General features: G+C 40.5%; 1 protein-coding gene across 1 annotated transcript; it reads left to right on the top strand.

Annotated features, from left to right (window-relative positions):
* Positions 1-12,770: 12,770 nt before the first annotated feature.
* Positions 12,771-15,026, top strand: LOC141587520 (uncharacterized). The gene has a single exon (XM_074409001.1). The coding sequence runs from the start codon at positions 12,771-12,773 to the stop codon at positions 15,024-15,026; it is 2,256 nt and encodes a 751-aa protein (XP_074265102.1).
* Positions 15,027-16,004: the final 978 nt, after the last annotated feature.

Here is a 16,004-nt window from a genome sequence, read left to right on the forward strand (position 1 = left end):
AAAATCGGAGAAAGGGAAGAGCCCATCCTTGCAGCAGGAGGGCGAACCGATGAATACTAATGTCGGCATGGTCGAAGGAGCCGAGACCGAGGAAGTGGAAATTGACCCAGGGCGCACCGTAACTGTCGGTGTCAACCTGGAGCCAAAATTCAGGGCTGATCTCTTAGACCTACTGAGGAAGAACAAAGATGTCTTCGCATACTCAGCTGCCGAGATGCCAAGCGTGAGCCGGGAGGTGATCGTTCACAAGCTGAACGTACTCTCCATCGCTCGGCCGGTCAAGCAGAAGATGAGGAACTCCTCGGCCGAGAAGGATGAGGCCATCAAAGCTGAAATAGACAAATTATTAGCGGCGGGCTTTATCATGCCTTGTACTTACCCTGAGTGGCTAGCAAATGTTGTAATGGTGAGGAAATTGTCAGGGGAGTGGAGGTTGTGTGTTGATTTTACCAATCTTAATAAAGCGTGCCCTAAAGATTGTTATCCCTTGCCTCGAATAGATGGCTTAATTGACGTCACGGCAGGCTACACTATGCTAAGCCTTCTAGACGCCTTCTCAGGGTATCATCATGTATTTATGGCCGAGGAAGATATGCCTAAATGCGCATTCATCACCAGTCACGGCACATTCATGTATAAAATGATGTCGTTCGGTTTGAAGAACGCTGGCGCAACTTACACTAGGTTGGTGCACAAAGTGTTCCAAAATCAAAAAGGGCGAAACATCGAGGCTTACGTCGACGATGCTATTGTAAAAAGCAAGTCTGACAGCGAGCACTTAGCCGATTTAGGCGAGACATTTTGTTCACTAAGGAAATATAAAATGAAGCTTAACTCAAAGAAATGTAACTTTGGTGTCCGGGCCAGCAAGTTCGTCGGCGTGCTTGTCAGCGTCAGGGGAATTGATGCCAATCCGGAGAAAGTCAAAGCAATACTAGACCTACCGGAGCCGAGAAATCGAAAAGAGGTTATGACGCTGACCGGAAGGATGGCGGCTCTCGCCCGCTTCATCTCTCGGTCGGCCGACAAGAGCACTCCGTTCTTTAGAGTGCTGAAGGGGAATAAAAACTTTAGTCGGGGGGAGGAACAGAGCACGACTTTCGTGCAACCGAAAGCCTACCTTCGACACCGCCGACCCCGTCTGTGCCGACGCCATTTGGGGAGACGCTATATCTATACTTAGCGATTACCTCGGCCACGGTCGGTGTCGTAATCGTCAGGGAAGAAAATAAGCAGCAATACCCAATTTACTTTATCAGCCATACACTGCTGGCCGCCGAATGAAATTACCCACTAATCGAAAAGGCAGCCCTCGCCGTCGTCGTTGCCGCAAAGAAGCTGAAACCCTACTTCAACGCACATCCCGTGACGGTCTTAACTGATGCGAATTGGCAGCGGAAATTGAAAAGTAATGTTTATGTGTTTTTTTGATATTGTGAAAGAAACAAAAAATAAAGATATTTGTTTCGAAATATGTGAATAAATCGAACCAATGGGATATTTGCTTGAGCTAGACCTATAACTCAAACAATGGTGAACTATAATCAAGACCTATTGATTATAACTCGGGTTAATGCTTGAAACGCGTCAAACAATAACAAAGGATTGGCCGCAACCATTTTCAACTCAAAACAAGTTTTTTCTAAATTTCTTCATTCATTTTATTCATAAGCTTCAAGGCTTTATATAGTAGCCAAGGAACTTAAACAACCAGCTAAGAAGTTGAAGAGTTAAAGCTTAGAAAGTGAAAAGGTAAAGCTAAGAAGGTGAAGAGGTAAAGCTAGTAAATGAAGAGGTAAAGCTAGTAAGGTGAAGAGGTGATCATTCCTCTTCCATTAATTACAAACATAATCTGAAAAATGCTAATAAAAATGTAATGTTGGTCCGTCCTTTCCTTGGCATGCGTTTGTGATACATATTTGGACCATATTCAATAAAGTCGAGATTCATTTAATCATCCCGAGATTCATTAAACCAACCCCAAAAAATCATCGGAATGCATTAAACTGATATCCGACATTCATTGAATCCGTCTTTCCATTGATCCGTATCCCAACTCGCATCATCCGCCCTTTCTTCAAAAAGAATCGTCCCGATTCTTGAACCTATGATATGGGTTATCAAAGTCGATCAACCCTCGAACTACCTCGCTCGAGTTTAACCTTTGAATTCCAATCGCAACCGGAAATTCAACAAACATCTTGACTTCGATACACCTTAAGACCGTTTGGGACAATTTTTTTTTTTTTTTTTTCCTCACGGATGAACAGTAACACGGATGTGAACAGTATTTTTTTTTTTTTTTTTTTTTTTTTTTTTTCCTCTCCGTCATGGTTATCAAAAGTCGATCAACCCTCGAACTACCTCGCTCGAGTTTAACCTTTGAATTCCAATCGCAACCGGAAATTCAACCAACATCTTGACTTTGACATGCCTTGAGACCGTTTGGGACTTCAATTTTTTTTTTTTTTTTTCTCACGGATGAACAGTAACACGGCTGTGAACAGTATTTTTTTTTTTTTTTTTTTTTTTTTTTTTTTTTTTTTTTTTTTTTTTTTGTCTCCGTCGCTCCTTGAATAACAAATAACTAGAAACTTGTTCCCGAGATGCAAAACCGATTAACCCTCGAACTACCTCGCTCGAGTTTAACCTTTGAATTCCAATCGCAACCGGAAATTCAACTAAAAAGTTGGCTTTGACACGCCTAGGACCGTCTCGATTATGGAAAATCAAGAGCTTCGGCTCTGATACCATATGATGCGAATTGGGCAGCGGAGTTTATATGATGTGAATGCGGAAGCGGAATTTATTGAATCGAACAGTGCTGATGACTGTCTGATTGTCGAAATTGATAAAAGCAGCGGAAATTGATTTTCCATAATCGAGACGGTCCTATAACTCAAACAATGGTGAACTATAATCAAGACCTATTGATTATGATACGAGTACGGATACGGTCCAAGGAGAGGCTCGGCCTTAGCTCGTCACACACGGCCCAAATATGTTTCGCACACATTCCAAAGGAGCTGCAAGTGACGGTCCAAAATACTACAAGTTAATAATATGTTCTTATTTTACTTATTGCTAATAAAAGTTGGAATAAGACATGTAATAAGTGTAGGCTTTACCTCTTCATCTTCCTTAGCTTTACCTCTTCACCTTCCTTAGCTTTACCTTTTCACTTTCTAAGCTTTAACTCTTCAACTTCTTAGCTGGTTGTTTGAATTCTTGGCTGCTATATAAAGCCTTGAAGTTTCTGAATAAAAGCCATCCAGAAATTTGCTAAAAACTTGTGTCTACAAAATCGTTTCTTGCTTAGAAACAAAACTAATTTTAGTTAGAACGCGATTCTAATCAAAATTCTCGAGTTGTTGATTGATGCGAATTGGCAGCGGAAATTGAAAAGTAATGTTTATGTGTTTTTTTGATATTGTGAAAGAAACAAGAAATAAAGATATTTGTTTCGAAATATGTGAATAAATCGAACCAATGGGATATTTGCTTGAGCTAGACCTATAACTCAAACAATGGTGAACTATAATCAAGACCTATTGATTATAACTCGGGTTAATGCTTGAAACGCGTCAAACAATAACAAAGGATTGGCCGCAACCATTTTCAACTCAAAACAAGTTTTTTCTAAATTTCTTCATTCCTTTTATTCATAAGCTTCAAGGCTTTATATAGTAGCCAAGGAACTTAAACAACCAGCTAAGAAGTTGAAGAGTTAAAGCTTAGAAAGTGAAAAGGTAAAGCTAAGGAAGGTGAAGAGGTAAAGCTAAGGAAGATGAAGAGGTAAAGCCTACACTTATTACATGTCTTATTCCAACTTTTATTAGCAATAAGTAAAATAAGAACATATTATTAACTTGTAGTATTTTGGACCGTCACTTGCAGCTCCTTTGGAATGTGTGCGAAACATATTTGGGCCGTGTGTGACGAGCTAAGGCCGAGCCTCTCCTTGGACCGTATCCGTACTCGTATCATCCGCCCTTTCTTCAAAAAGAATCGTCCCGATTCTTGAACCTATAATATGGGTTATCAAAGTCGATCAACCCTCGAACTACCTCGCTCGAGTTTAACCTTTGAATTCCAATCGCAACCGGAAATTCAACCAACATCTTGACTTCGACACACCTTAAGACCGTTTGGGACAAATTTCTTTTTTTTTTCTCACGGATGAACAGTAACACGGTTGTGAACAGTAACTTTTTTTTTTTTTTTTTTTTTTTTTTTGTCTCCGTCGCTCCTTGAATAACAAATTACTAGAAACTTGTTCCCGAGATGCAAAACCGATTAACCCTCGAACTACCTGTTCAAGTTTAACCTTTGAACTCCAATCGCAATCGGAAATTCAACTAAAAAGTTGGCTTTGACACGCCTAAGACCGTCTCGATTATGGAAAATCAAGAGCCGAAGCTCTGATACCATATGATGCGAATTGGCAGCGGAAATTGAAAAGTAATGTTTATGTGTTTTTTTGATATTGTGAAAGAAACAAGAAATAAGGATATTTGTTTCGAAATATGTGAATAAATCGAACCAATGGGATATTTGCTTGAGCTAGACCTATAACTCAAACAATGGTGAACTATAATCAAGACCTATTGATTATAACTCGGGTTAATGCTTGAAACGCGTCAAACAATAACAAAGGATTGGCCGCAACCATTTTCAACTCAAAACAAGTTTTTTCTAAATTTCTTCATTCCCTTTTATTCATAAGCTTCAAGGCTTTATATAATAGCCAAGGAACTTAAACAACCAGCCAAGAAGGTGAAGAGTTAAAGCCTAGAAAGTGAAAAGGTAAAGCTAAGAAGAGGTAAAGCCTAGAAGGTGAAGAGGTAAAGCTAGTAAGGTGAAGAGGTGATAATTCCTCTTCCCTTAATTACAAACATAATCTGAAAAATGCTAATAAAAAAGTAATGTTGGTCCGTCCTTTCCTTGGCATGCGTGTGTGATACATATTTGGACCATATTCAATAAAGTCGAGATTCATTTAATCATCCCGAGATTCATTAAACCAACCCCAAAAAATCATCGGAATGCATTAAACTGATATCCGACATTCATTGAATCCGTCTTTCCATTGATCCGTATCCCAACTCGCATCATTAACCGACCAGCCATTGGAGAAAGCATTAGAAAAATTCGAAAAATCCGGCAGACTTATCAAATGGGCAGTGGAGCTCTCCGGCTTTTGCATTCAGTACAAGCCGAGGCCTTCGATAAAGGGGCAAGCGCTTGCAGACTTCCTGGCCGAGTGCACGTATCAAGAAGAATCACATCCCGGCGTGTGGGAAGTGTATACCGACGAGTCCTCCACGGCGAACAGCTCAGGAGCCGGCATCCTTATCATCAGCCCTAACGGAAACGAGTTTGAGTACGCCTTGAAGTTTACCTTCTCGACCTTAAATAACGAATCCGAATATGAGGCGGTGATAACTGGAGTCGAGTTAGCTAGAGCTGCCGGGGCAGAGCATATTGTGTTAAAAACAGACTCGCTCTTAGTGACTAATCAAATTCGAGTAGAGTATGAGACTCGAGACGATGGGATGGTAAGGTACCTGGAGAGGGTAAAAGCTGACACCTCAAAATTGAAATCTTTCCAAATACAGTGCATCCCCAGGTCTGAGAACAACCGAGCCGACGCTCTCTAAAAACTTGCCAGTTCAAGCATCAAAAATGCCCGGTCGAACCGTCTTTGGTGGATATCAGAAATGCTAAAAGCATCACTGAGACCGTCGGCATGGTGGGCAACATCGAAGCCGAGACGACGTGGATGACTCCGATAATGAAATACAAGCTGACAAAAGAGTTGCCGGAGGACCGCAGTCTATCTCAGAAGATAAGAAGGATCGCTGCAAGGTACTTAGTGTTCGAAGGAGAATTGTACAGAAGGTCCGTAATAAGACCACTCTTGAAATGTGTCGGCCCAGCCGACGCGGAGCTTATACTGACAGAGATTCACGAAGGCATCTACGGACATCACATGGGGGCGAGAACGCTAGCCCACAAAGCTCTCCGAGCCGGCTACTTCTGGCCTACCATGCTAAAAGATTCCAGGGCAAAAACCAAGAAGTGCAAGAATTGTCAGATGCATGCTCCGGTAATACATGCACCTTCCTGAGACCTGCAACCATTGTTGTTAAACTCCCGATCCGGATCGTAGGATCTCACGATTCTACGATCCAAAAAGTGCCGACCGATCCTGATCCTAGGTAGGATCTTAATTTTGTAGGATCTTACGATTCAACTTGTCTCAAATTTTTTAAAAGTAGAATCTTAACCCGATTCTACGATCCTACGATTATACGATCCGATCCTACATTATTAACATGTTGATACGAGTTGGGATATGGGTCAATGAAGGGAACGAGTTCATTGAAAGTCGAAAATCAGTTTAATCATTCTCAAGAATAATTAAATGCATTTTGAGCTTTCATTGAACGTATGAGCCTTCATTCGATTATACGAGATTATTAGCTGCTCGGAATATGGTCCGAAATTACCAATAATGGCTGCTCGGAATTACAACAATCCGACTTCAATTTCCTATTATTAAATCACGGCTGCTCATTTCTTTTTTTTATATCCAGCTTTTTATCATTTTGTGATTATTTAATAAGTAGCTATTAAGTAGGCTTTAAATGTGGGGTTGTTCTTTTGACTTCTCCTTGATGGCATACGACTATATATAGCCTTGTAACAATGTTTTTAATAAGTAGCTATTAAAGTATTAAGTAGGCTTTAAATGTGGGGCTGTCCTTTTGACTTCTCCTTAATGGTTGTATTAGGTGAAAGAGTTATTACAACTCTTCGTATGGCTGGTGGTTTAAATTCCTTGGCTAGTATATAAAGCCTTGAACTTCAATAATAAGAGAAAATGAAGAAATTTAGAAAAAACTTGTTTTGAGTTGAAAATGGCTGCGGCCAATCCTTTGTTATTGTTTGACGCGTTTCAAGCATTAACCCGAGTTATAATCAATAGGTCTTGATTATAGTTCACCATTGTTTGAGTTATAGGTCTAGCTCAAGCAAATATCCCATTGGTTCGATTTATTCACATATTTCGAAACAAATATCTTTATTTCTTGTTTCTTTCACAATATCAAAAAACACATAAACATTATACCACATATGATGCGAATTGGCAGCGGAAATTGAAAAGTAATGTTTATGTGTTTTTTGATATTGTGAAAGAAACAAGAAATAAAGATATTTGTTTCGAAATATGTGAATAAATCGAACCAATGGGATATTTGCTTGAGCTAGACCTATAACTCAAACAATGGTGAACTATAATCAAGACCTATTGATTATAACTCGGGTTAATGCTTGAAACGCGTCAAACAATAACAAAGGATTGGCCGCAGCCATTTTCAACTCAAAACAAGTTTTTTCTAAATTTCTTCATTTTCTCTTATTATTGAAGTTCAAGGCTTTATATACTAGCCAAGGAATTTAAACCACCAGCCATACGAAGAGTTGTAATAACTCTTTCACCTAATACAACCATTAAGGAGAAGTCAAAAGGACAGCCCCACATTTAAAGCCTACTTAATACTTTAATAGCTACTTATTAAAAACATTGTTACAAGGCTATATATAGTCGTATGCCATCAAGGAGAAGTCAAAAGAACAACCCCACATTTAAAGCCTACTTAATAGCTACTTATTAAATAATCACAAAATGATAAAAAGCTGGATATAAAAAAAAGAAATGAGCAGCCGTGATTTAATAATAGGAAATTGAAGTCGGATTGTTGTAATTCCGAGCAGCCATTATTGGTAATTTCGGACCATATTCCGAGCAGCTAATAATCTCGTATAATCGAATGAAGGCTCATACGTTCAATGAAAGCTCAAAATGCATTTAATTATTCTTGAGAATGATTAAACTGATTTTCGACTTTCAATGAACTCGTTCCCTTCATTGACCCATATCCCAACTCGTATCACATGTCAATTTTTCCGGTTACTAAACGTCTATATACGACTTTAAGATAGCAAATTCTATAAAATAGAACAATAGGTGGGCCAATGATAAGAAAATAGTGTTTTGAGATTTAAACACGGCATCTTTATCATATTTTGAGACCATAATTATATATTTTAGTTAATTTGTAGAATCTTACAATTCTACGATTCGATCCAATCGATTCGATCCTAGTAAGCTCATCGATCCAAAGTAGGATCCCGATCCTAAGAACATTGCCTGCAACCAGTACTTAATCCCCTACCATTTGCACAGTGGGGGATGGATTTAATAGGACCATTTCCGACGGCCTCCGGAGGAAGGAAGTACCTGATTGTCGCCGTTGACTACTTCACCAAATGGGTCGAGGCTGTCGCGGTACCTGCCAAGACCACGGCAGCCGTAAGAAAGGTGATTTGGGAGAACATCATAACTCGTTTTGGTTACCCCAAGTCATTGTATTTGACCACGGCCGAGAGTTTTGGAGCGACATGGTGATGAATTGGTTGGAAGAGCTCGGTATCAAATTTGCATACTCCTCCGTCTGCCACCCTCAGAGCAACGGGCAAGCGGAGGCAGCTAATAAAACAATACTGAACGGGTTGAAGAAGAAGGTTGAAGATCTAAAGGGAAGATGGGATGATGAACTACCCGGCGTCCTGTGGTCCCTTCGAACCACGGCGAAAGAAGCAACAAGGTACAGTCCATTCCACCTAGTCTATGGGTCTGAGGCCGTCCTACCAATTGAAGCAGCGGTGCCGACGTTCAGAACGCAAACCTTTAACCCAGTCGAAAATGAAGAAGGCCTGAGAGCCTCCCTAGACCTGGTCGAAGAAAGTCGAGATACGGCACGGCTCAACTTGGCAGTATATCAAAACCGAATGAGAAGAGCCTACAACCGTAGGGTCCACAAAAGGGACTTGAGAGTAGGAGATCTAGTCCTGAGAAAGTCGGCCGCAACCAACAAAGGAAACATCCATGGTAAGATGACGGCCAATCGGGAGGGACCTACGGGGTGGTTGAAAAAATGGGGCGGGGACATACCTACGACGGACATGGAGGGTGTGCCTCTAATGAGCCATTGGAACACAGACAACCTTAGGAAATATTTCGTATAGCGGCGTAGGTGTCCGAGACTGTTGTGGGCACCCCAACGCGTGATTATATCTTATGAAGAGTGATCCAAGTTTTTAATCGAAATGCTTGTCCCCTCCGTAGTCGTACCAAAGTAGAGGCCACGGCCAAAGCCGGACAGTCACTACAAATGCAGTTGATACTCGCGAAAGCGACCAACATGCTTAAGAACGTATAAATACAGTTGAGAAACACAAATCTGACTGCCTCGGTCAATCCGGGAGTGGCAGAGGAAGCGATCAATATGTCTATAGATACGAATGCAGTCGAGCCGTAACCTCGATTGCCTCGGCCAAAGCCGGGAGTGACGGGGGAAACGATCGATATGCTAACATGTTTACAACAGCAGTTGGGAAGCGCAAATCTGACCGCCTCGCCAGACCGAGAGTGGAGGAGGAAGCGACCGGCATGCCAACATGTTGCTGAGCAAATTGGGAAACGTGAATCTTGCTACCTCGGCCTGTTCAGGTGCAGCAGAGGGCACGACCAATATGCTAAAAACGTTTAAGTACAGTTGAGATACGCAATCTAATTGCCTCGGCCAAGCCGAAGGTAAAACGAAAAAAGCGCTCAATATGTCTAAAAACGTAAGAAGACAACTGAATGGAGGATGAGATCAAAGCCTCGGCCAAGCCGAAGGCAAATAAACAAACTTCATTGAAAATGTTTACAAGTGAGACAAAATAAAGTCGACGGCCGTCCCCATAGGGATAGCCTAAGCTCAACCTACCAAAGTTTAACAAAAAAGAAGGAACAACAAAAATTACAACATTAAGACATGAAGCGCCAAAAGGATGGCAGGGAGGAAAGGCTCAAAAGTTGGCCCCGACAGTGGAAGGCCGTCCGAAGGGCAGTGAGTCCGGTGACGACCGCCCGTCTCCCTATGCTTGTTGCTGCCCGCCACCGGCAAGCAAGAAGAAGCATCACCGTCGGTGGACGACCCAGAGGACGACTTGGCAGCTTCACGTGCCTTTGCCTTATCAGCCTCCTCTCTAGCCTCCTTCACCTTAGCATCATGGGCCGCCTTGGCCGCAGCTTCCTGAGCAGCTTTCGCCGCCTTCGCCTCGGCCGCGGCCTTGGCCTCCTCAGCAGCCGCCTTCTCATCCAGAAGTTTGTCAAAATCTTGCCACGGAAAAGTGCCTTCAGGAAGGAGCTCCTTAATCGCATCCCTTTTAGCATCTTAAGTTTGGTCCCGGTACCGGGCACACATTTCAGGGATGATGACGGTTTTCAGCAGCTCAATATCCTTCTCCCTCTAAGCAAGGATAGCCTTTGTGCCCTTATGTTCCTTCGCCTCGGCCAAATGCAGGGTCTTCCATCTTTCCCTCTGCTCAACCATGGCCTTATAACCGCCCGGAGGCCGAGAAGGCGAAGCAGGACTTCCTCGCTGAGCGAAAGCTTAAGGAGGACGCTGAGAAGGTGGTCCTGGCCGAGAGAGCTAAGGTTGAGTCCGCTTTGGCTAATGCCGCTAAGTTGCGGGAGGAGAGAAACAAACTCAAGCCTAAGCCGTTTGAGCGTAGGGGCAGATTTAGCCACGAGCTTTTCTTGCTCGATAAGATGAGTGCCGACAACGTCAGCCCACTTCACCAGCCTTTTGGCCAACCTCATGCCGTCCTCCCTGAGCTGAACGAAGGAAGCCTTCTTGGACGAGGTGTCGGCGGAGATATTTTTGTCGCCCATCTGCACAGGCTGCTTCTCCAATTGCCGTTCGGTGAAAGCAACAGCTGGCGACGGCTGATCTAGAAAAAACCCAGACAAAGCGTCCATGTCAACATTCATCGACATATCAGAAAGCCTTTCGTCAGGAATGCATAAGGAACCTGCTAAATCCGAGCCATGGGTTAGATCCGTACCAGTCCTAGCCTTCTTGGGTGGAGGGCCGGCTGACCCCTTCTCTTTCCCTGCCTCGGTAACAGCAGCAGCAGACGTTGTTTCTTTCCTCTTATGTGAAGGAGGAGGACCCTCTAGAACGGTGAGGTCCTCGTCAACTTGACGACCTCCTTATCTTTTTGGACTATGGCACTACTACAATTCTAAGCTATAAGAACGCCACTTAAAGAACAGTCGATAACGGAACCGTTCTCTTGCTTATTTTTGTTATGGGCGCGCAAATATGACTTCACAAGAGAACGGTGATTGATTCCAACCGTGCTGGTAGATTAACAACGAGAACGGTTAGTTTGACGAACCGTCTTAATATTATAAAGAGAACGGTTAAGTCATGAAACCATTCTCATTGATACAACAAAGAGAACGGCCCAATGACAAAACCGGACTAGATGTAAAAGAAAGGCCCGTAGGCTGCTGTCTGTCTTGCCCTCAAAAAAAGAAAAACCCCTCCCTGAACAAAAGAAAAAACCTCGCTCTTCTTCCCGTCATTCCAATCCAATCGTCACTCTCAATTTCTTCCTTATATTTGGCCAATTCCGCGTTCGCTCTTCACCGTCGACCACCTTGCCCGCTTGCTTTCATCGTTGCTGATTATTGTTGCTAATGGTATGCCCTTTTGTTTTTTACAAAATTACAATTATGTTAAGTTTTTATGATAATACTACAATAATGTTAGTTTAATGTATGATGATGTGATTCTTTTAGTGTTTGGTGATGATATGATTGTACTTAAGTGGATTATGATTGCTAGTTGTTACACTGCCGCTATTGAAAGCGAGCCCTGCTGTTCGTTTAGGCCATTGGATGTCCCTGTATGCGGATATGATTGTACTTAATTTGATTATGATTGCTAGTAGTATCAATTCCGTCTTTATGAGTTGAATGAGTATTCCTTTCCTATTTTGTTGTAATTCATACAAATATAGTACACTAATTTTCCCAATTTGAACTGATTTCTCGAGTATAATAAGTCCGTCCCATCTGTTTAAGTGGGTGCTATTTAATCTGTCTAAATATTAGAATGGATATTTTCTGTCTTAGAAGAGACTAACTGTATTTCAATAGTTAGTAGTGCATCCCGTCTTAAAAGGTCAAGTTTGGTCAATATTATTGTCCTGCTAATCAGTAATCAACTGTATTTCAATTATAGTGCATCCTCTGTTTTAACCAAGTTAACAGGTCCTAGCTTTAGTTATAGTTTTTTTCCGCTGTTAGTTCTAGGCAACTTGCCTTGTGCCATCTTCCGTTCTTCAGGATAGTTTCATTGACGTCAGTTGTATGCTTTGTTCTTAGAAAAATATTAGGAACAGTCCTCGTAGACGGAGATGTGGCTATAACTGTAGTGTAAACTCTAATGTAGTGACTTTAATTAGCTAGATAATGTCTCCTTTCCATTACCTCAGAAAGACAGTAGAAGTAACTTTATTTGCTATTTTCTCTTCCATCAGCCTAATTTTCACTTCCATGTTTTCACTTTACTTATTTTCATATAAAGTTTTCAGAAATCTGCATGAAATCAAAAATTACATTTGAGGTCATTATACTATATTGATAATGTTTGCTGGTTAATTATATTATTTTTTTGTAGGATTGAGTAACTAAATGTTGATTTTTAACAAATTATAACAATATAGTTATTATTTTAATTAATAAATATGTCGTTATTTTCTAATAGTGATTATTTTTTTCACAGTATTTTTAAGGCCGAGTACATTTAAAAAAAAATTTGTTGTAATATTTATTACTTTCTTCTACTATATAGATTAATATGGATCGTACGTGGATGATGGATGGGAAAAGAGGTGATCCTACATATGATGCTAGTTTAGCTGAATTTTATGAATTCGTTAGAAAGAATGTGAAAGACACGTCTAATATGCCATGTCCTTGTGATATGTGTCTGAATATTAAATATATGAGTTTCTCGGAAGTTAAAATACATTTAGAAAAGAATAATTTTAATCCAAAGTATAGACGTTGGAGGTTTCATGGGGAGTCTACAGTGATACAAAGAGTGGAAGAAGAAATTGATGTTCAGTCAAGAGCGATTGAGATTGATTGGGAAACTCTTCCTATGGAAAACGGTATCGGCTCATTGGATCATTCGGATTGGGATACGTATTCTTGTGATATGAATTCTACTGACGAGTTTGATGATAATGAGTTAGAAACAATATTGAGAGACAGGATAAGTGAAGACAATGTAGAAGAAGATAACCCTGACCTAGATCTCGTTGATAAAGATGACATTCTAGGTGAAGATGAAGATCCCGATGTTACTAATTTAGATGACATCACAAGAATTGTATTAGAAAAGTTAAAAGACTCCGAAATGCCTCTCTATAAGAATTGTAAGAATTATACAAAATTGTCAGCTGTTGTTAAGCTGTATAATTTGAAAGCAAAAAATGGATGGAGTGATAGAAGTTTTATTGACCTCCTCGAATTATTGAAGGACATGATTCCAGAGGATAATGTTCTTCCTAATCGTACCTATGCGGCAAAGAAGATACTTAGAGGAATTGGTATGAAATATGTGAAGATTCATGCATGTCCTAATGATTGTATATTATATCGCAAGGAATATGAGAATTTGTCTCATTGTCCAGTTTGTAATGAATGGCGATATAAAAAGAAGGAGGGGATCCCAGTAAAAGTTTTGTGGTATTTTCCAATAATACCTAGGTTGCGAAGACTCTTTGCGAATAAGGAAGATGCAAAGTTGTTAACATGGCATAATTCTACAAAAGCTAATGATGGCAAATTGAGACACCCCGCTGATGGTTTAGAGTGGAAACACATTGATGCCAAGTATCCCGAATTCGGGAAAGAACCCAGAAATCTTCGACTTGCACTCTCTACTGACGGGATGAATCCTTATGGGAATTTAAGTAGTCAACATAGCACTTGGCCTGTACTCTTAGCTATTTACAATTTACCTCCATATGTGTGCATGAAAAGAAAATATTTGATGTTGTCCTTATTGATTTCCGGTCCTAAGGAGCCGGGTAATGATTTAGATGTTTACTTGGCGCCTCTAATTGATGATTTGAGAACATTGTGGGATGAAGGGGTAGAAGTATTTGATGCCTACCAAAATAGTGTTTTCAATTTGAAAGCTATGTTATTATGCACTATATCTGATTTTCCTGCATACGGTAATCTTTGTGGTCATACTGTTCATGGCAAAGAGGCATGCCCCTTGTGTGGGGAAGATGTAGATTCTTGCTATTTGAAGTTTTCTAAAAAGCAAGCTTTCGTAGGATACCGTAGATTTTTGGATGAAGATCATTTTTATCGTAGGCAACAAAAACCGTTCAATGGAAAACCTGAACATCGTCCATGTCCTAAGATATTAAGTCGTCATGATGTATATGAAAGGGTGAAAGATATTAAAATTACATATGGGAAGAAGGGTTCTAAATTAGCATCTCGTGGATACAAGAAAATGTCTCCTTTTTTTGAGCGACTCCCATATTGGCGGGAACTCTCCATAAGACATTGTTTGGAAGTTATGCATATTGAAAAAAATGTTTGTGACAATATTATCAACACTCTTTTGAATGTCCCAAATAAGTCAAAATACAACACGACGGCTAGGAAGGATATGATGGATATGAAAATTCGACCGGAGTTGGCCCCGCAAGAGGAGGGAGTACGGATTTATTTGCCTTCTGCTGCCCATACACTCTCTAAAAAGGAAAAAATAGAGTTTTGTGAGTGTTTGCATGGTGTTAAAGTGCCTGAGGGATATTCTTCAAATATTAGTAGCCTCGTGTCAATGCGAGATCTCAGGCTTAATGGTCTAAAGTCTCACGACTGTCATGTTTTGATGCAACAGTTACTAGCAGTGGCCATTCGTTCCATTTTACCTAAAAAGGTTCGATATGCCATAACTAGGTTCTGTTTCTTCTTCAATGCCATATGCAACAAAGTTATTGATTCTGCAGAGTTAGATGAATTGCAAAATCTGATTGTCACTTCTCTTTGCCAATTCGAAATTACTAGGTTAGAAAATGGTTGAGACACTAGTTATTGTGGTTTGAATTATGTTTGATGTAAGTACTTATTTTAGTTAATTGAAATACAGAGCATTCGAGAAAAGAAACTCTATTGATCCACTTGCCGGGTTCGACGCAAAACCGCTTTCTTGGAAAATTATGAAGGTATAATTCCGCCTCTAATTCTGTCTAGCCATGCTACACTACAGACTAAGGTTAACTTAGGGTAATTTGATTTGATTTATGCATCTGCCCATGACTAAATTCTTGATCTGAGTAACAAGCAAGTCTGGTCTCAATAAGCAATTCTCCAATCTGCCTATGAATAGATAGTATATATAAATTCCTGATCTGAGTAACTTAGGCTAATTTGATTCGATTGATGCATCTGCCCATGATTAGATAGTATAAATGCAGGCATTCTGCAGTGTAGCATCCAGTTTTGATAAACCTCTTCTTGAGTCTAGGCACTCAACTCTGAAATAATCATATCAGGCCTGTCAATCAGTGAATGCTATTAATCCATTTCTTTGTCATTTTGCTTCAATATCTTTGGTATTCATTCTTTGAAATCGATTAGCCACCTCGATAGTAACAGATTGGTCGTGTCTTGGTCTCATTTTTTGTCATTTTGCCGCCCTTTGTAATGAGGCGGTTAAGGAAAGTAAAGTAGGTCCATTACATACCATGAATCCAAGCAACAAGATATCATAATGGTAAGCAGAAGGCTTTTTCAAATGGAACTCCTTTTGCTGTGCAAGTTGTGAAGCAACACTATGGTCAAAGAAGTACAGTCCTGCCACCATCAATGCCGGAATGAAGGCTCCAAATATATAGGCAACTGGTACCTTGCCCATATCCTTCATTTGAACATCACAAAATAAAACTTGAAATCACAAACTTGGAGTAAATCTAGAAAATTACTACAAAGTACAAACTTTTTGTTGGTATCTACTTGCCAACGGCCAGCTGATCAACCAAGCTTGGCAGCACCGGCCGGG

The sequence above is a fragment of the Silene latifolia genome, chromosome 6, assembly GCF_048544455.1.
Source record: "Silene latifolia isolate original U9 population chromosome 6, ASM4854445v1, whole genome shotgun sequence".
Lineage (NCBI taxonomy): Eukaryota > Viridiplantae > Streptophyta > Magnoliopsida > Caryophyllales > Caryophyllaceae > Silene > Silene latifolia.

Coding starts and splice junctions, on each gene's coding strand:
- LOC141587520 (XM_074409001.1), top strand. CDS start 12,771: ATGGATCGTACGTGGATGATGGATGGGAAAAGAGGTGATCCTACATAT.